The sequence below is a fragment of the Diadema setosum genome, chromosome 17 (genome assembly GCF_964275005.1).
Source record: "Diadema setosum chromosome 17, eeDiaSeto1, whole genome shotgun sequence".
Classification (NCBI taxonomy): domain Eukaryota; kingdom Metazoa; phylum Echinodermata; class Echinoidea; order Diadematoida; family Diadematidae; genus Diadema; species Diadema setosum.
In genome coordinates, this window is record NC_092701.1 from 11,697,457 (window position 1) to 11,718,736 (window position 21,280).

General features: G+C 39.8%; 1 protein-coding gene across 1 annotated transcript in view; it reads left to right on the top strand.

The window, feature by feature from the left end:
- LOC140241184 (uncharacterized) overlaps positions 1 to 21,280 on the top strand; it is a 105,755-nt gene that overhangs the window by 38,867 nt on the left and 45,608 nt on the right. The window contains exons 19-28 of the mRNA XM_072320943.1: positions 203 to 413; positions 2,818 to 2,972; positions 3,351 to 3,561; positions 10,164 to 10,499; positions 11,023 to 11,217; positions 12,186 to 12,333; positions 13,962 to 14,149; positions 14,997 to 15,162; positions 16,590 to 16,789; positions 18,857 to 19,054. Coding sequence (XP_072177044.1) covers positions 203 to 413; positions 2,818 to 2,972; positions 3,351 to 3,561; positions 10,164 to 10,499; positions 11,023 to 11,217; positions 12,186 to 12,333; positions 13,962 to 14,149; positions 14,997 to 15,162; positions 16,590 to 16,789; positions 18,857 to 19,054 — 2,008 coding nt within the window. The remainder of the gene's footprint in view (positions 1 to 202; positions 414 to 2,817; positions 2,973 to 3,350; positions 3,562 to 10,163; positions 10,500 to 11,022; positions 11,218 to 12,185; positions 12,334 to 13,961; positions 14,150 to 14,996; positions 15,163 to 16,589; positions 16,790 to 18,856; positions 19,055 to 21,280) is intronic.

Here is a 21,280-nt window from a genome sequence, read left to right on the forward strand (position 1 = left end):
ATTCGGATACTGCAAGATGCAGAACAGTTTACAATCATTGATTTCGTTCTAGCAGCAAGTTGTACCCTCACAAAAATTGGGGAGCGAAAAGAAGCAGTGGGCCCTAATTTCCTTGCACGTATGATAAACTGTAATTTTTGCTTCTTTTTTTATGCATTCCAGATTTCAAACTCCATACTTTTCTCCACGTCTTTCTGTTCAGATTTGACTACCTGACGTCACGCTTCAGCGAGTGCAGCTGTGAGGGGATCCAGACCCGCTTCGTGGTCTGCATATCGTACCAGAATGGGATCCCGGTCCAGGCCACGGAAGAGGACTGCCAGGGAGCCGGCCTGACGAGACCAGCCTCCAGTCAAGCCTGCACAGTCCCAGTCACTTGTATTCCTGTCTGGCAAGTGGGAGAATGGAGCGAGGTAGGCTGGGGGGAGTTTACCCCATTCTGTGCAAGAGATTTTAGGCAGTGTGTGTATAATGCTGAGGGGTTTTCTATGCCAATTGGCACTTGAAGCAAATAGAGGGTTAAAACTGACTCCAACTTGTCCTCTCTATGTCTATCTATTCACCTGGAGAGTTCTTGTAGTATCAATGTCTTCTTGACTCATTAAAAAAAAAAGATTATGGAATTTTGTGCTCCAGCATGGGTTAAACAAATTGATTGTGTGTTTGGGGAGACTAACCAGCAGACTGGGGCAGACAGGGAATGTGGTACACCTGCACCCCACAAGTGTATCTTGCTTGTGTGTGTTGTACAGATACACAAAGTCTATGTGTACAAAACACACACACACACAACACACACACACACACACACACATCTTATGGTGTCTTCAAACAGTCAAAAGACCAATTGTAACTTGAAATTCAGACACATCTTCAGACATGTACGATGTGGCATCATGTGATGTACAATATATGGCAAAATGTTTGTGTAGTAGTACAAAGGTGGCCGAGGGATACCGTCAGGATGATTAAAATGTGCAGTAACATGTAAGAAATTTTTCTTACTTCTAAAATGGGAAGTAGATTGTCTTCAGTGTGGCTGATAATATTCTGATACAAGGTCTATTTTTTATGCCTCCGCCACGAAGTGGTGCCGGAGGCATTATGTTTTCGGGTTGTCCGTCCGTCTGTCCTTCCGTCCGTCCGTCCGTCCTTCCGTCCGTCCGTCCGTCCGTCCGTCCATCCTTCCGTCCGTCCGTAATGAATTTTGTGGACAAGGTAACTATCAAAACCTGTTGAGGTATCCTAATGAAACTTGGCATGTATGTGTATTAGGGGGTGAAGTTGTGCCTATCAACTTTTGGGTGCACATACTCAAGGTCAAAGGTCAAAAGGTCAAGGTCAAATACATAAAATTTCACTTTTTCCACCATATCTATTGAATGCCTGAAGATATTTTCTTGAAATTTAGTGTATACATGTATTACCCAATTAAGATTCTCTGGTGAAAGTTTGGGTCATGAGGTCAAAGGTCAAAAGGTCAGGGTCAAATACATGAAATTTCACTATTTTCGCCATATCTATTGAATGCCTGAAGATATTTTCTTGAAACTTAGTGTATACATGTATTACCCAATTAAGATTCTCTGGTGAAAGTTTGGGTCATGAGGTCAAAGGTCAAAGGTCAAAAGGTCAAGTAAAAATATCAAAACTTCTTTTTTTTCTCCGTGCCTTGGAAAATTGTTCAAGGTATCTTCATGGAACATAGTATATACATGTACTGACTGGAAGTGATTATCTAGAGAATGTAGGGTTCATGGGGTCAAAGGTCAGGGGTCAAAGGTCAAGTGCAACACTTCAAAATTTTACTACTGTAAAAGTGGAAATTTTCGCGGTGTTGAAATTTTTGCGCATTTCGCGCAACCAGAAACTAGCGCGAAAATAAAAACACGCGAATATTTTTGCTTGCCATACGTTCCTGTGCGTGATGTCTTGATTCCGCGGAATTAAAAACACGCGAAACTCTTCTGACCCGGCCTAGCGCGAAAAATTAGTCGCGCGAAAATATCCACTTTTACAGTATTTCCCTCATATTTATGCAATGCCAGCAGGGTTATTGTTTTTTTACACTTGGTGTATGCATGTGTAACCTAATAGAAATTCTCTGGAAAGTTTTTTTTTCTTCTTTTTTTGCCTCAAAGGTCAAAAGGTCAAAGATCAAGTGAAAGTGCTGAACCAACTTTTTCCTCCATATCTCGAAGTGGCTCAAGTTATCTTGAAACTTAGTACATATTATGCATGTTCTACCTGAAAGTGATTATCTTATGAATTTTAGGGTCAAGGGCCAGATGAAAATGGTAACAATTTACTATTCAATTCAGAAATTGTACTTTTTCTCCACACCTGTACCTTGAAAATTACTCAATGCCTAAATGTATGAATGGGTCAGAGTCAAGTTAAAGTCCTTAAATCCCTAGATACATGCTCTCCTATTCATCCAATTAAACCTAGGTCAAGGAAGGTGAACATTCAAGACATTTGTGACAAACTTGTCATTTCAATATTTTGCCAATTTTGTGAAAATGTAATCACACATTGTCCACATGTACTATCTAGACCTATTGGGAAAATCATGCATTATGGCGGAGGCATACCAGTCGCCAAAGCGACATTTCTAGTTTTAGAATTGGGTTGTTTGTGAAGAGATTGTTGCTGGCAACATTCTTTTGAGGTAAAAGAACAAATCCGTGATTCACCAAGAGAATTTAACGAGCAGAGGAAAGAATCTATCTACTTTTTATCATGCAATCCATCTGCAGTGAGGGATAAGCTTTAGAGTGATGTTATTCTTGTCTGTTTCTCTGTGCATCACTTTAGTGCTCCGTGACCTGTGGAATCGGCGTGCAGACTCGCGATGTCTTCTGCATTGAATCGGAGGGCTCGTCAGTCCTAGTCGACCCCTCTCTGTGTGATGCGGACAATGTGCCGGCCACCGTCCAGATCTGCAACACCCAAGTGGACTGTGGTCCAACGTGAGTGTGCATTACCACAGAACCACAGTGCAGTTCTATTCACCTTGGCGTGCGGCCTCGGTGAAACAAAACAGCACTCGGGATAATTTAGTATTTGTCGTTCTACAATCCAGTATAGTGCACCATAGAGCATGTATATATATATACTAATGTATATATATATACTTAAGAACAACTGGTCATCAGTTCTTGTGCTGCATTATGGAAAATATAGCACATCAGAACTGATCACCAGTTGCTCGTAAGTCATTCGTAACTTTACGGAGAGCTTTATGAAACAGGGCCTAGGACAATAATGACCTCAACTATGCCAACCCAAGCCGTCTGTGAGTTTTTTTGTTAAGAACACCAGACCATTTTTTCCTGTTTTAAATGAAGGTACACATGGGTAGCCGAGAGCTTCGGCGAATGCTCGGTGACCTGCGGTGCCGGCGTGAGACAGCGCAACGTCTTCTGCTACGCCGTGACCGGAGTGAACTTTGAGATCGTGGACGGCTCCCTTTGCGTCCCCGGAGAGGAGCCACCCAGTGAGGAGATATGTGAGCTGGACCCTTGTGGGGGCGTCTACGAGGCCTCCGCCTGGAGCGCGGTAAGTGAAAAAATGAAAATTACATCACTGGAGTGTTGTTCCTCTGTCTTTATAGCTCCTGTAGGTTTGTGCTAGACTTGTAGGAAATCATCCGCACACAAACATTATGCACTTGGACACTTTTTGTGCGTATGTATATGTGACCGTGCATCACAAAACCGACAAAAAGTCGCACACGCTGATTATATGTGACGACTCAAAATAGGTATAATTGGTCGACATTGTCAGTATTGAGTTTTTCATATATCTGAAAGAACAATTATTCTTCTACATTATTCAAAAGTTTGGAAAATTGTGTTTTTAGCAGTTTTTCTAAAAACCTTTTGTAGAATAGTGTGCTTATATAGGTGGATCTTAGAGTCCCCTTTTCATTTCTTAAAAACTCTGTTATACAAATTCTTCACTTTCAATTCTAATAACTTTATGATGCTGCTGCTTTGAAAGTTGGCATTAGCCATGGATATAATGCGTTAACCCTAACTTACCTGGGCTATTTAGCAAGCTTGAATTCCTGGGGGGGGGCCATTATGGCCCCCCCTTCAGATCTCGGCCGTTGATCGCGCGATCGCCGCAAAATTTTGCATGAACATAAAGCCGGATGTAATCTACAAGACTGTTAAGTTCAATTTTCAAAAAATTTGCAGTTTTTATTTTAAATTAATTAATTATGCAAATATATGCAAAAAAACTCATTTTCGTCTATAATTGGCTTATAAAAGCTTATGGAATGCTGATTTTTGTTTTAAATTTTCCTAGTGACATTCCGAACATTTGTACGTAAAAAGAAAATCAGTATCAAAATTAATTTCCTATGTTTTCTATTGTTTTATCATTTTTTAATGTATTTCTTTGTTTTTTCGAACTTTTGTTTTTGTTGTTTTTTTCAGCAGAATTTGTCATACACATCTTTAGAAGCATAGCTATACTAAAATACATTTATTTCAGCCATTAAAATTAAAAATATGAATCTTTATATGAATTAATTGAAAAAACACAATTTGTATTGACTTTGTACACAAAATCACGTTTTTGAGCAATTTTGGGGTGGACGAACATTTTTTGAAGGGGCGTGGCTTCGGAACGGTATGCCCGGTCGCGACAAATTTGGTCTCAAAAGTTGCGCGAGACTTGAAAGTAAAAAGTCAGTGAGCGGCGCGGTCAAAAAATTTTGCGCGGCGGAATGGTCGCGGAATTTGTCGAGGGGGGGGCCATTATGGCCCCCCCCCCCCAGGTAAGTTAGGGTTAATGGATCATGCTCAATTTCAGCTTAATTTGATAATCCCTTCATTGTTATTGTTAAGGAGTTTTACATCCTGTTTTTTGTCCCATTCATTGCACAGAGCACGGCTGGGTAAGAATAAGCGTTTTTGAATAGACCCTGAGCTTCAAAGCCTCTATTCCCAGCACACTATTTTCCAGAGTGTTTGCCTTCTCTCCAATATTTAGATAGGTTTTAATAGGAGAGTCCATGTGAGTTGCATTATACATTTTAAAGCTGAATTGGTGACTTTTTATTAGGTGATACGCTATCAGCGTATCACCTATTGTGATTGTCAAAATCTCTCTTTATTTCTTTTTATTCTTCTTTCTTTCTGGACAATTTTGTGTCATCAATATCTCAAGAATGACATTACGGAATAACATGACATTTTCAGGGAACATGTCTCATGACAAAATCTAGCCACAATAAGGTTTTCATGACAGTAACATATCTATGACGTCATCTCTGCCCCCCCACGGAAAAAAGCAGTAACTGACATTTTTATGAATGTTTACTTTTTTGCAAAAATGAATAGTTTACCCAATGCTCTCCAATGTTAATAGGTCAGTTTTGCAAAAAGAAAAATGAAAGTGACCAAAAATACAATTTTTCACTTTTGCAAAAAGCAGTAACTGCATCCAGTTGATTCAACTTTGCAAGTTTCCCCACGGAAAAAAGCAGTAACTAACAAAGCCCACGGAAGAAAGCAGTAACTAACAATTTAGTCTTTATCATTCAGACTCTGTATAGTCCTTCCTGTATATTTTTTTCCCTAATACCATTTATTTTTTCTACTAATTTTTTTTTTTTAACAATGTAAACAGCAGTTTCTCCCATAATTTAGGAGAGTAGATATAAAAAGATTGTTTCACCAGTAACTTGACTCTGCCAGCAGGGAATCATATGACAAGTTGTAGAAAAAGCTTCTTTCTGGAGACTAGCAAACCTGGCAGACTCAGCGCGCTCAGAGTGCAGAATACGCGTGCAGCAGCTGCATGCGCATAAATTCTGCAGCATACAGTAACTAGCTAAACATTGCATCAGATCACAGTCATCACTTGCATGCACAGTATTGCAGGTCTGGTACAGTTTGAGTGATCATGCCAGTGCTAACCATGCTGTCACACAGTTTCTGCGGTCCAGGCATGCCTGTAAATCTATCATGAATTGCAGAGGAAAAGTCATGGTAGCCATGGCTTTGGCCAGAACCAGAAAATCTAGGTGAGCTGAAAATATATTGAAGGGAGATGAGCACTAGTATTAATGCACTAACGTTAGTCTAATGTTAGATGTAGGCCTAGGCCCTAAAGTTTAAAATAGGTCTACCAGATCTAAAGTTACAGAGATGTTGTAGATCTAGATTCTAATCTATTAACTGTTTAGCGTTACTGTTAGACAAAATGTCAGTAGGCCTAATCTAACGTAATAGATCTAGGTCTAGCACTAACATTGGGCATAGATCTGTAGTCTAGCTTAAGTGTAACGTCAGCGTTCGACTAGGATCTAAGACGAAGAGACTTGACTTTATTGTCTAGTCCAGGGTCATGTGTCAGGGGCCAGGCCGGGCACTCCAAAGTTCAATTAGGGTAGGCCTACATAGGTGTCTACCTTATTTTTACACAGAATGCCATTCAATCTACAAGACCTAGTCTAGGCCTAGCGATATGTCCTAGATCTTATAGATCTAGACTAACCAGAAAGTAGAAGAACTTTATAACCTGGTGGTGGTAACAATTCTCCTCCTATGGTCATGTGGCATGTGCAGTTACTGCTTTTTTCCATGGGGAAAACAGCAGACTCCTGGCCGTCTGCAGTTACTGCTTTTTTCCGTGGGGAAACTACCCAGAATCAAGGGTGAGCCACCGCAGTAACTGCATTTTCCTAAATAACATTTAAAATATAACGGAAACATCATTTTTTTCTAGGTACTGTTAGACAACTAGGTATGGTGCATAATCATACCACAAAATTATTTTTGAATGTTTCTGTGTTTTTAAAGAATCTGCAAAAAACACAAAATCGCATTTATCTCAGCTCAGCAGCTATGCAGTTACTGCTTTCTTCCGTGGGGGGGCAGATCTAGGCGCCATTTTGTGATTTTCGGACCATGTTACATGATCGATCATAACTTCATAACTAAAGGTCATTTCTGTATCATTTTCGGTGGACATTAAGTTCAGGTCACGCTCTATCTTACATTTTAATGCTAATTACCTAGGACATTATTACGGGCGCGTACGCGCGCGTCAAACTTTTAAAAGGCTCAAAACAACTTACCAATGGGAAATCTCGAAGTTTCAGACAATTTTAAGCGTTTCGCGCGTTCGCGTCCGTCCGCACATTTTCGCGCGTAGTGCGCGTAGACAAAATGAAAATGCATATTTTTTGACAGATTTGGATTCCTGATACATTATGCAATAATATCCTTTGATTTCCGATCAATTTTGACCTATAACAAAGGAATGCGTTGGCGTCAAAGTTGAAATTTCGTGTGCGCGTCTATGTGCAAATATAGCGAAAAACATGTCTTTGTTTATTTCGCCATAGCTCTTTAAAACGTCTGGTTACCCTATGTTTTTATTGCATATTACAAAAACATATGAATTGGAAATAACGTTTCAGGTATCAATATCTCCATGAATACATTATGACGTCATCATATCATCATCTGAAATCAAAAAAGTGGAATTGATTTTTTTAAGGTACTGTTTCTGACATTCATTTGCTCGTATCTCTGTTGTTTAAGCTCAATATTATCCCAAATTCAGATATGTTGTACTTTGAACATTTACCTTTCAAGTCCATGTCATAGATTTGAAACTTGATGACGTCATCATGCTTTAAATTGTGTTTAAATGTAAAGACGCAAAATCGGACAAGTTTACGTGTTATGTCTATGGGAGGTGATTTTTTTAGAAACCATACATTGACTTGACAACGTTTAAGCACCTTTATCTCAGCTGATTTTGCTTCATTTCCTCTGAAACTTAAGTATGTTGTAGCTGTGACAATAAGCTGCAGTAATCATGCATTTTATTCTTTGAAATCTCCTCATGAGGTTGACAATTTTGCAATTTAAAACTGAAAATGAGAATGGAATGCGGACGAAATGATTCCTGATTCGTCTTTCACGTACATAAGTTTACGTTCCTCTAATTTTCTCGTCGAGACATATGGCCGAGTGGTTAGAGGCGTCGTCTCAGAAACGTGAGGTTGCACACGTACGGGTTCGATCCTCACAAGAGCACGAAAGAAAATAATTATTATTTTTTTTTACTTTTTTTTTCTTCAATGGAGTACTACACCTTCGTCCATGTAGAAATCACATGTGCATGTAAACACACCTATACGCACACACTCACACAGTATACCTTTGTTTTGCGTTGGAGACTGCATTACTTCGACTGCTGCAAAATTTTGCAGGCTAGGCTTTTCGTCCATGTAGAAATCACATTTGCATGTAAACACACCTATACGCACACACTCACACAGTATACCTTTGTTTTGCGTTGGAGACTCCATTACTTCGACTGCAGCAAAATTTTGCAGGCTGGGCTTTTCAAACTGATATAGTATATTGTAACAAATTGAAATTTGTTCATACCAATTCAGTAACACAATGTAGTCGTGGTTACTTTGTGCTGATTTATACATGTAACAAGCTATACATTGTAAAAAAGGTATTTGCATTGTTCCTTTAAGTCAGTCTTCTGTATTGATGATTATTTGTCAATTAGTGGTTTTTGTGGAGTTTCAGATAGTGATAAAAAGTATGGATGATAAGTGCAGCGATAATTCCTACAGTTAGTTCAAAGTTGTGTTACAGATGTTTGATACATGCATTTAGCATTGTGTGTGTATATACGTGTGTATACAGGTTGGCCATATGACACATTCTAGACAAATAATCTTAATTAATTAGCAAACGTGATCAGCTATGGAACTGAATATGGTACTGATGTATGATGTTAATGATTCTAATTAAACTGTGACGAGTTTAAAGGGATAGCATAACTGTGTGTAAAAATAAGGCAATTATAAGGAAATTTTAGGGGAATTTGATAACCATGCCTATAATAATTTCATACAGGTACTAATATCTGCCTCATATTCATGTGATAGATCGTCATGTCAATAGCAAACTGACAACGTACGATGAATGTGTTATATATTGAACAACTGTCTTTCAAGTCCATAACGTTCCCTATATTTTCTCGTCGAGACGTATGGCTGAGTGGTTAATGGCGACGTCTCAGAGACGTGAGGTTGCGGGTTCGAACCTCACAAGATCACGAAACAATATACTTAGCTATTTTACTGTTTTTTTTTCTTCAATTTTGTATTACATATTCGTCTATGTAAAAATCACGTTCGTATATAAACGCACCTATACACACACACAGACACACACACACACGCCATATCCCTCTTTTTTGTGTTGAGTGGGCATTGACTTTCCCCCTGTTATATCTATACATTGTTGTTGTTTTTTGTCTTACCATTTCCGTGGATGACCCGTGGCCGAGTGGTTACAGAAACAGTTTCGCATGCACGCTCAATATAACTTCAAGGTGCCTATATCACATTCGTTTCTTGTCGATCACAGATGACCGCCATCTGATGACCACAAGCGTATCACCTAACTCGTCCTCAATGTGACGAGTTTTCATGTCTCGTTGGTTTTGTGATGCAGGGACATATGTTTTGTATACACATGTGTCCAGGATGAGTAATTTTATTTTGGACAGTATTAATCTTAGATACTGTAAGCAAGGAATATTACCTTTGTGGAAGTTTTTCACGGACTTTTATGCTCTGAAAAACAAGGGTAAATTTGGTAATGCTGTAATAATGTTGGAATATATCAAAATCTGTCCAGAAACATTACTCATTTGCAAACTTACCAGTATATGCAAATGAATTTCACTGAGCTTGGCCTGGTGCCAAAATATGATACTTTCCACACAAGCAGTAATTGAGAAATTGTTTCTGATGATGATTAAGTGGCACCTGTCCAAGGTCAAGATGAAATGATAGATGGGCTCTCACCAGCTCTGAATGGAGAAAAATGTGGTTTGATAATAGAAAAATCATAAACTAACACATGATTGTCTTGCAGAACTGTTCAAATAACTGAATGCATTGTTGGGAGTTTGCAGTGTTTATAGAACTGGAAATATGTCATGTTGATAGATGCACCCTCAATCATATTTACTATAAATGGCTTAAATCTTTTCTGTGATTTGATTGAGGCTTCATTTTGAACAATACATGCCTGTCAAGAAATGTGTGAAGTAGTTCAGATAGTCATTTTGTTTCTCCATCCTGCACCATCCCCCAGTGTTCTGTGACCTGCGCCAATGGTGTCCAGACTCGCAACGTCACGTGCGTCACCAGCAAGGGCTCTGGGGTCGAGCTGGACGAATCGGAGTGCAACATGACGCGGCCCTCCGAGTCCCGGGAGTGCTACCTTGCTCCCTGTCCCCTGCCTTACGGCTGTGGGCTGGACTACCTCGTTGAGGGCACCACCAGCTACAGTCTGGAGAGTCCCAACTATCCCACCAACTACCCAGCCGACCAGGAGTGCAGCAAGTTCCTGGAAGCCCCCGAGGGCAGCCGCATCAGAATCCAGTTCACCGACTTCCTCCTTGAGGGCGACTGCTACGACAGAGTCATGGTGAGAATATCGGATATTTATTATTATTATGCCACAACTTCAATGTGAACATGTTAGAACCACCATGCATTCTTGAGTGTTGCCAAGAAAAAAAAAAGAAAGAAAGCTTGTCGCCAGCTTTTGGCAAAGTTTTATCGAGCGACAAGTGTTCACATCAAAATAATTTTCTGTTTTACTACCTTTTCACTCGTTGGCCACCTGTATGTAAAAAGTAGTCTTACTGCATCCCAGAGAAGTAGAACTCTGTCCCAGCTTCTGTTGCTGCTTTTTTAAGCCTTGGTGCCTTCAAGTCTACAAGTATAGTTCAGCCCATCATACAATCAGTTGATAGTGCATTATGCATTGAAATCCTAAATGCCCCTTATGGCTCGATGTTGGTCTGCTGATATGGTATTCTTGCATGTTCCAACTTCATGGTGTAGTCAATCCCTAACTGCCATATCAAATAGTGTTTGCTGTGAACAGGACGAAGATAGAGTTTCTAGACAATTCAAACTTGTTTTGCCCTCCTTTGGCACATCAGCTCATCGATCGCGAAACGGGATCGATCGAACGTCTCTGCGGGGCAATCACGCTCCCTTACGACTACCAGTCGTCGAGCAACCGCGTGGAGGTGCGCTTCATCACCGATGCCACTGTGAGCGAGCGTGGATTCACAGGCTCCTACCAAGCCGTGCCCGAGGAAGGTCCCCAGTATGTGACTGGTGAATGGGGAGAGGTAATGCTTGTGATCACATTTTGCTACATGCATGGCATACATTTTGAAACACAATATGGCACAAGTTTTGCGAGTGATTGGAATGTAACTTGATTTAAGAACCACAGTGGCTTGAAAATTGAGTGTTGACCATTTTCGAGAAGCAAAGTTAGCAATTTCGTAATATGGAGACAATATAGAGTATAGATGTATCTTTTTCTGTGAGAACAATGTTTTAGCATGTAAAACCATTTGTTAGTATGCGTGTGACCACCATGATTCTCGGCTGTAGCTGTTAGCATGACGTAAAACAAAGGCAATATGCATGTGTGTAGCTATGCCAGAGTTTGAGAGAAGAGTTTAATTGCAAAAGGAGTTAACTCCATTCTTGTCAATATGAAATGTTTACAATTTCAGTTGATGAAGAACAAAAAATAATCAAATATTGGATATTTTATTCATATTTTTCAGAAATATTTCTTTTTATGTAACGTGTGAGGTTACCTACCAGTGAACAGATTTTATTCTGCTCTGTCCAGTGATGGACGTATTTTAAACTGTTTTAAAATGGTGATTAACCTGTTGTGCAATCAAACCCTCTATAACTTATTGCTAGTCAGTCTGCTAGTCACAAGCTAAATGTGTTGTGTAACATACAGTGTATGATGTGTGTAATAACAATGATAATGATAGTAATAACAAAAAATAATACTTACACAGCACTTGATACTGGCGTTTGTAAGTGCATAAATTTATGTGTAGTCTCTGGAGCAGACTGTGTTGTTTTCATCCCCAGTGCTCAGTGACCCGTGGAGAGGGAATTGTGTCACTTAAGCTGTTGAAGACTAACCCCGAGTACTATATAGTATTCTTGGGCTGGGGTGAATGGGAAATGCGTGTTACAGGAAAATCAGTCCATCTTCATTGGGTTTATAAAGTATGTGCTATGGAGTCTTTCTCTAGCAGACTGTGTTGTTTTCCTCCCCCAGTGCTCAGTGACTTGTGGAGAGGGAGTCGAGAGGCGTGACATAACCTGTGTGCAGGACGGGGAGGAAGTGGATGAGATGGAGTGCTTGGGTCTCCCCAGGCCCTCCGGAACACGCCCATGTGTGCAGCCGGACTGCCCCCCACCGGGAGGTGAGTTGTCTGGGGATCTCCTTTGGCCTAAAGGGGGTATCTCACCGGGCTTGAAACTAGTTCACGACTAGTTCGTGACTCCAGATTTTGATAGTTGCTTAGACGTCTCCGCGACGTCTCCGAGAGGTCTCCTGAAAATTACAGAGTCTCTGAGGAGTTGTAAGAAATTCAAACATGTTTGATTTTTTGCGAAGTCTCCGCGACATCTCCACGACGTCTCCAAGACGTCTCCATCAGTTGCGGAGACGTCGCGGAGACTAATAATATCCACGACTGCTGAGACATCTCCGCGACGTCTCCGAGATGTCTCAGAGACATTGGCGAGTCCTGCTGGAGACCAGAAAAACTGGTGAGAGGTCGCGGAGAAGTCTCCATGACTCTAGTTAACGCTGTTTGAACTACTTCAGAAACCACATGACCCATCTGCGTGCTGACATCCTGCCTAGATTAGTCAGGTGATCCTGCAATGGCTCCATCATATTTGAAATTTTTTGACACCTGCCATATCTCGTCTCAGAGACGTCTCCTTGGTGAGACCGCAAGCCATTTTTATGTTGGAGACATCTCCGCGACTGCTGTGACTGATGTTGCGGAGACGTCTCCATTGGTGAGATACTACCTTAAGGTGTACACACCTTCTTTTTTTTTTGTACTTGTAGTGTCCTTGAAGTGAAGAATTTTTAAAATACGGACTGCTTTTAGAGGCATTGTTGATATCACTGTTGTGTTCTTAACATCACTGTGGATAGAGCTTGGGAGGAATTTTGCAAGCTAGAGTATGATGCTCTTTTAGCTGCAACAGGCAAACATGACGAACATTCCTGAAACACACAAAGTGTAAACACTTATGGATTTGTTGATCTACGTGTAGCATGGCAAAATGATCATGGATTTACACTTGTAATTAGTTGGAAACTACACACACAAAAAAAAGAGAGGAAAAAAGAAGTAAGTATATTTTCTCCAGGAAAGTCAAGATTTGATGCACAGTACTGCTGGATGGGCACATAGGTATGGGCAAATTTACTTCAAACTGGGAATAGTAGTTTGATAATTTGTATATGCTTTGACAACTACTTATCGTCATAACTCTTTGAATAAATTTAAATCTGGTTACAAAAAAATATTATCCTCGATAACTACATCCAAACTCATTGAAGTCAAGAGTATAATCTTTTTATCCCTTAGTATATATTGAGACATCCTGTATTTTGTTATTGTCATTGTGTGTTTTGTTTTGCCTTTGTCTTCTCCTGCTCTTATGTTTTACTTTCCATTGAACACATTATAGATAATTAAAATTGAATGAATAATTTTAGGTCAGCTGAAAATAAGAGACATTTTCTTTCTGGCTGCTACCTACCATAGCATATCTGTAAACCTACGTGCGTATAATTGTCATTCTATTTTTGTTTTTGCTTTTCTCTTTACTGTTTTACTGTTATGTTTGGAATTGTATCTGAATGTTGATGTATGTGTTAGTTTTTAATATGTTCATTGCTTTGGTGAAATTAAAGAAACTAATATAAAAACTAATATTCACGGTCATCCAAACTATTGAATCATATCACATGATATGAAGTAATTTTGTATTTTTTCTGACATCTCATGTGCTGAAAATCTTGCAGCCTGTGACGAGAACATTCTAAGAAGGGAAGCGGGAATGCTCACCAGCCCGGGATTCCCGTCGGCCTACCCAGCCAACCTGACGTGCACCAACACCATCCGAGCCCCGCTTGGAAAGGTGGTGCGATTCACCGTCGACTTCTTCTCCATTGGCGAGCGTAACAACTGCACTGAAGGGGACGCCGTGATAGTGAGTCTGCTCACCTTGTCTCCATTTTCTCTCTGTGGTCGCAGAAAAAGAAAACGTGGTGAAATCCTTTTACATTGACCCGTTGAGGACGAGTCCCTAGTAAACTAACTCGGGCAAGTGTCTATGGGAAATGCGTGTTGTAGCAAAATCAGTCCTTCTTCTACTGGTTGATGATTATATTCTTTGAGGGGAACAAGTGATGGTAACATATTGGTATCATGTGGAGCAAAAAGAGCACACTTGCCAATCAGTTTGATCAAATGTGTGCCAAAGTTTATTCAGAAAATGCTGAAATGGCAGTTGAGAAGGCTTACCTTAAAGGGTGTGTACAGTTCTGCTTGAAGTGAGGATTTAGCTTTTATCGTTTTGCGAGATATTCAGAAACCACTCTATGAAATGTCAAAGAGCATGCAATTCTAAGGGGTATCAAAAGTTTATTTGATGAAAATCGGTTTTGAAATGGCTGAGATATCCAAAAACAAGGTGAAACAAAGAGATCCTAATAAAAGGCGTGGCCTGTTGCCTTTTATTATTACTACTTTTTTGCATATCTCAGCCATTTGAAAACCAATTTTCATCAAATAAACGTTGAATCCTTCTTAGAATTACATGCTCTTTCATATTTCATAAGAGGTTTCTCATTATCTCACTTAGAAATGTTCAAAACATGAATCCCCACCTCAACCAGTATTGTACAGTCCCTTTAACAGGTTACTGCGAACCTATTTTGCTGTTGACAGAGTGTACAGAGAAATCATACTGTAGGTTAGATAAATTATTGCTTGGAGAAAGGAAAGGGAAATGAACGTGTGTATTAAAGCTGAGCAATATCACATTTCCTCTGCAGTTCAAAGACGTGACATCGGAAGATGAGGAGTATGTCTGTGGGTCCGTCGAAGGTCCGGAGATCTTCACCTCCCTGACCAACGAAGTCTCGGTCGTTTTCGTCTCGGATGACGTCGACAACGGCGAGCCGGGTTTCTCCGTCTCCTTCACCTTTGAGGACCCAGATCGTAAGTAGGAGGACTCCAGCTACAGAGACTCCAACCCCAAGCACCTTCTGATCTGGAGATTCTCCCACCTGAACCCCTCGCAAATAGGAGACTCAACTTGATGTGCGCGAAGCGCGAAGTCCTTTGGGTCATTGTAGGGTTCTATAGATGCTCTTTCGTGTTATCTCAGGCTTATTTTCAACATACGATGGCTCTAAGTAAGTAATAATTCAATGAATCAAATCATATACTTTGGCTTTAAAAAAAACTTAATTTCATATATCATGTCCAGTGCTATACATGCATGTGTATTATGAAATTGACCGGCATCTACAAAACCATTCAACCAGAGACACAGAGCCAGGGCGGGAAAAATTAAATCTCAATCGGGAGAATGGGAGATTTAGTGAGAATGGGTTTTCGGCGGTAGATCTCCTGTCAAAAGCGGGAGAGTTGGAGTGTCTGCAGCTAGCAAGCTTGCGAGAAAACACCCCTATGCAATTAATAAACAAGTCTGTGTGTGTGTTTCTTTCCACTGTTTGATCTCAATCTTTTTTTCATTATATCTGATAGTTTGCTGTATACACCAAATATTTCATGAGGTTTTTATTTTTGCGAATTTCGCGAGTCAGCTGCTATTTGCGAAATTAAAGATGCGCAAAAATATTGACTCTGATCTGGACATGAATGTGATGCACATGTATACATTTCTCTGTTCAGTACGGAACTCCACGATCGCGAATTTAACCACTCGCCAAATAGTCGGGAAGTCTCGATTCGCGAAAATTTAGGCTCGCTAAATATATTGCGTATACAGTATTTGAGCATACATTTGGATTTATATGAGTTTAAACATGTTCTTTGTTACTCCACAGTGACCAGTGACGGCAGTGCCATATTAGTACAAAAATACAACTTCACAATGTTGACATTTGAAATCTCTTTAATGACATTAGTAGACCAGTTTATATCAAGTTTTTAGATCTTTGGGCAATCATTTCACCAGTATATTATGACGAACCGCATAGGTTGCATATTTTAATGTTCGACCAATTTCATGCTTAGAATTCAGTGTGTGTATATTATCTATTGTGTTGGACAAGCTCTGTGGCAGTATTAGGATGAATATGACATATTATGAGATAGTCTGCTCTGTTACAGAAGACAAGAAGTCCCCCTTTAAGATAAGAAAAACCTACCTATTCCCTACAGTCTTATCAGTAGCCAATTTATATCACCTTTTCTATCAATCGTCGCATGTCTTTATTGACAGTCAAGTCTGCGCAGGTAGCTGGGGCGATGTACCATACACATGTCACACAAGCTTTGTTTTTTCGGGGGGGGGGGGGGATTGGTCTGCGTGTATGCACATGCTAGTACAATGTAAATTGGTTTATTATGGGAGAAAAAAAACCCCAAATAATCTGAAATGTATTCCTATCCTCCAGCTGCTGGCGTCTGTGGAGAGAACATTGAGTTGTCTGGACAGTACGTCTACTCCCCCGGTTACCCCGGCAACTATGAGGACAATGCGGTGTGCATCACCACCATCACTAACCCAGACGGCTGCCTGGCTCTCTCCTTCGTTGCCATGGACATCAATAATGGCGTCAGTAGGGATGAAAACTGCATGGAAGATTTCCTCTTGGTGAGAAAAAAAACCCCACAATATATATGTTGTGTGTAAGAGTGTGTGGGTGAGTGTGTGTGCTAATGTGAATGTGTGTTTGTTAATACTACCGCTACTACTACTACTACTACTACTACTAATGATAATAATAATAATAATAATGATACAGTATTCATCGCATAATCGGGACAGGTTGGGAGTAGTAAACACGGCCCCTTCAAGCGGGGTGCCCGATTTCGCGATGAGCACTCACCATACACTAACTGCATACGACATGTACATGTAGTGCACACACACACACACACACACACACGTACTGTACATGTACATGAATACACAACCACGCTACCCCACAGCGCGACCCTCTAGCTCTCCCTGCATTCTCGCAATGATGTAGAGTAATCACAACCGGGTTCTTCTTCTATCACCTCTCTCCGTACACAAAATATGTGGATTAAAAGCTAGCACTTTCTTAAACATTCGTAGAATTCTTGGACACGTAGGGCGTTCCGTATAAATACATGTTGGATCCACAACGGTTACCATGGGAAACGATTACCCAGAACTGATGTGGGAACGTCAATGAAAAGTCCTTCAATCATTCAATCATCACGGCTTGATTGTTTACTTGCCGCGATCACTGCACTGTACATGTGTTGTCAATATGTAGCGATCTAGCTCGCCAATATACACATGTACAGAAAAGCGAAGGCGGCAGCGAGCTGAAATGTACGTGTACTGGATGGACGGAGGTCAAAACACACCAGTCCGAAGCTTGCTTTGTAAGTTCGATGTAAACGACAACTGATAGGGAATCTTTGAAATATTGTTGTGGTATTTTGGTAGATTTTTTTTTGTAAAATATCAACAAAATCAAAGATCGTTTGAAGAAAAATTGTCCCGTTTATCAGAGGTCCCCGCCCGATTATCCAGTGAAAATAAGGTGCATTGGAAATGTTTCTGGGAAGCGTATGTCATTTAAGCGAGGTTCCCGATTATCAGATGCCCGATTATGCAATGAATACTGTAATAATAATAATAATAATATGAATTTTTTGTATAGCGCTTGGTACAACATGTTTCCAAGCGCCTTACAATTATCAAAACAAAACAAACATTAATCAGCTTCGAATACAAATAATCAACTATATATAATCATCAGTTCTGTTCTAGAAATTAATGGGTTTTGAGTTTCTTTTTGAAAATGTCAATGGAAGTGTGTGTGAGTATGTGTGTGTTAATGTGATCGTGTGTGTGTGCTTTGTAAAAGGTTGTCACTATCGGTGACCTTCAAACCAAAGGCTGGCTTACCTATTATAGCATTTGGTGTGCATATGAAGGGTTTGTTTGCAAAAACCGATAAGTCCATTTTTGAAGATTTTGAAGTACGATCTCTGTCATAAAGTACAAAATAATACCTTTTAAATGACATATTGGTCACTACATATAATGGTATATTTTTGAAGTTATGGTCAAAAGAAGCAAAAAATTTCTTATTATTCTCTTTATTTTTCTTGACCTTTAATCGCAAATATCTCCATTTGGCAAATATGGACTTATCGGTTTTTGCAAACAAACTCTTCATATGCTCCACTCGTCAGAATTTTGCAATGAGCTACTTAAAATTCACTTGTTCCTACTATTGTAAAAAAAAGAGTGGAATTTTTTATGAGAGTAGTTTATTGCCAGTGGCCAGGAAAGATGAATTTGATTTTTTTTTTTCCATGGATTCAAACATTAAAGTTGTGTGCCACTCTACAGAGTGGATTTGGCACAGTCTAAATTACATGTATTATCACTATTATATAACGAGCAAAAATGTTTGTGTGCTTCTACTTTCGTGCCAGTTTCTGGTCACAAGACATGTGCAGAAATTTCCACACTGCAAAAATATCCACTTTTACAGGAGATAAATTCAGTGTGGCTTGTGCAGGTTGTATGCTTGTACTGTTGCTGTTACTATTATCTAATGAATCTACAAATTTGTAGTCTGTTGATGGCACAAGTCTTGCTGACTTGTAGAAAAAGTATGCAACATTTTTTGGATCGTCGACTCATTTGCCCCTTCGTTTTGAACCTTTGCAGCTGGAAGACGTCAATAACCCGACCCTGAGGGCGACATACTGCAGCGATGAGGCTCCATTGGAACCCTGGCTGTCTGCGTCAGGCGATGTCCGCGTCACCTTCATCAGCAACCAGTTCAACACCAGCGACGGCTACCTCGCCGTGCCGCGATTCGTGGAATGCCCCCAGGCTTTCTGGGTGCCACTGGAATATGGCAATGTAAGCAGAGTAGAATTAGTTGTGAGAACAATGTCATCTCCGCCACGGAGATCATCTGTTTTACCCCCATTGGTTTGTTTGTCTGTCTGTTAACAGATGTGTAAGGTTGTTGATTTGATTGAAAAAACAGACAGACAAAAAACTGTTATGGAAAGCCAGATGTGCGTCAAGGTGCAAAAGATGAGTTCTTTTATATTGGTGATCTAAATCTTTCTTCCTCCAGGAAGTTGTAGAATGTCGTAGAGCACAACAACAGTTTCAATCTTTACTGGATTGTTCCATGAGAGATACCTGGGATGCTTGCTCGAAATGTATTGGGGGCATTGTTGTAACAAGATTTTGCAACAACAAAGAATTTACATGATAGAATGTGGATGTCCTCATAGAATTTAAAAAACAAATCAATAAAAAAGCTCTCATGGAGCTAACAATACAGTGAAAAAAAAAGATAATTAACCACAAATATTTCATGATTCCTTGTCTCTGAGATATGATATAGGTATTACAGAGCATGCAAACAAGCAAAGAATTCATGTTGTGATCAAGCGACCAAAATCCTCCCGCAAATTACATGTAACTATCTCAAAAATGAGAGACTAATCTACTTATGATTAATGCTGTTAGTCCATGGGCCAAGAGGCGAAAAATTGGTTATTGGTACCATCTCAGGTGCCAATACCTTTTTGGTGTCATTTTGTTTGTTGGGCATAGATATGCTTATCAAGCTATGATAGCATTTCCAAATGATTAGATTAGTCCTAATAAATGAATTTTAAACCAATTTGGTCTTGTTTTTATATCCCTATACTTCTGAATAGAGGCTAACCGCTATAGAAACAAGGGCACGGTCTTCTGTATGTCCATGGAGCTCATGGTATGTCCACAGGTGTTCTGTTGTAAACGCGGTGCGCTTAGAATTTATTCAAGGCGGCGAAGGGAATATCCAAAGGGTGATGCTGTCCAGAGCTAAATGCGGTGCGTTTAGTCTTTATTCAAGACGGCGAAGGGAATATCCAAAGCCTATGATACAGTGTATATCCCTTTATCTAAAAAACAAACAAAAAAGCAATTCCTCGTGGATTTTGCCGTATTTTGGATTATTCATCATTTTCCGGTGAAAACGCTGAGGTGAAAACACTAATGCCACGCCAATGTAGCTTTATTTCCATCAAACAATGAACCAGTACACTACAATACGTAATAATAAATACTATTGTAAATGAGCAGAGTGATTTTTGTTTAAAACTGATGTATTTGTTGAGAGGGTAGTATAAAAACAGTATAGATAATTCCTTTTATTAGTAACTTTAGATATGATAACGGTACATTGTTTTGTTTTGTTGTTGTTTTTTTGCAGTGTTTACCAGAATTGATATTGTTGTTAATCAGACAAACACACACACACATGCACACACACACAGACACGGAAACAATTGTCACACAATTAGTCCATGGGCCAAGACCCGAAAAATGGGTTACTGGTACCACCTGAGGTGGCAAGTTCTAGTTGTGCATTTTGAAATGGCATATATCTAAGGAATATTATTTTGCTATAAAAGTATAATAGCATTTCCAGAGTAGTAGCTTAGTCATAGATTTCAGCCATCAACCCGACCAATGCCAAATATTTTTGACGCTCTTTGATCAAAGACAGGCAGAGTGTGACCTTTGAAAATTTCCACTAGGAATTGTTTTTTTGTTTGCTTTTTAGATAAAGGGATATACACTGTATCATTAGCTTTGGATATTCCCTTCACCGTCTTGAATAAAGACTAAGCGCTGTGGACATCATAACCCTTGGATATTCCCTTCGCTGCCTTGAATAAAGACTAAGCGCACCGCGTTTAGAACAGAACACCTGTGGACATACAGAAGACAGTGCTCTTCTTTCTCTAGCGGTTAGTTTCGATTCTGAAGTAAAGGGATATAACAGCGAAACCAAACGGGTTAAAAATTCATTTATTAGGACTAAGCTACTCATTTGGAAATGCTATCATAGCTTGATAAGCATATCTATGCCCGACAAACAAAATGACACCAAAAAGGTTTTGCCACCTCAGATGGTACCAATATCTGGCCTGACCCATGGACTATGTGTTGTGTATGGGGCTTGCACTGCTTGAGAAAGAACTAGATGCCTATTTGAGTGTGAAATTTGACTAGAAAATGCTCAGAGGAAAGACTTCTCGGTCTCATTTTTTTTCCCCCAAAGGTCGTGTAACCTTT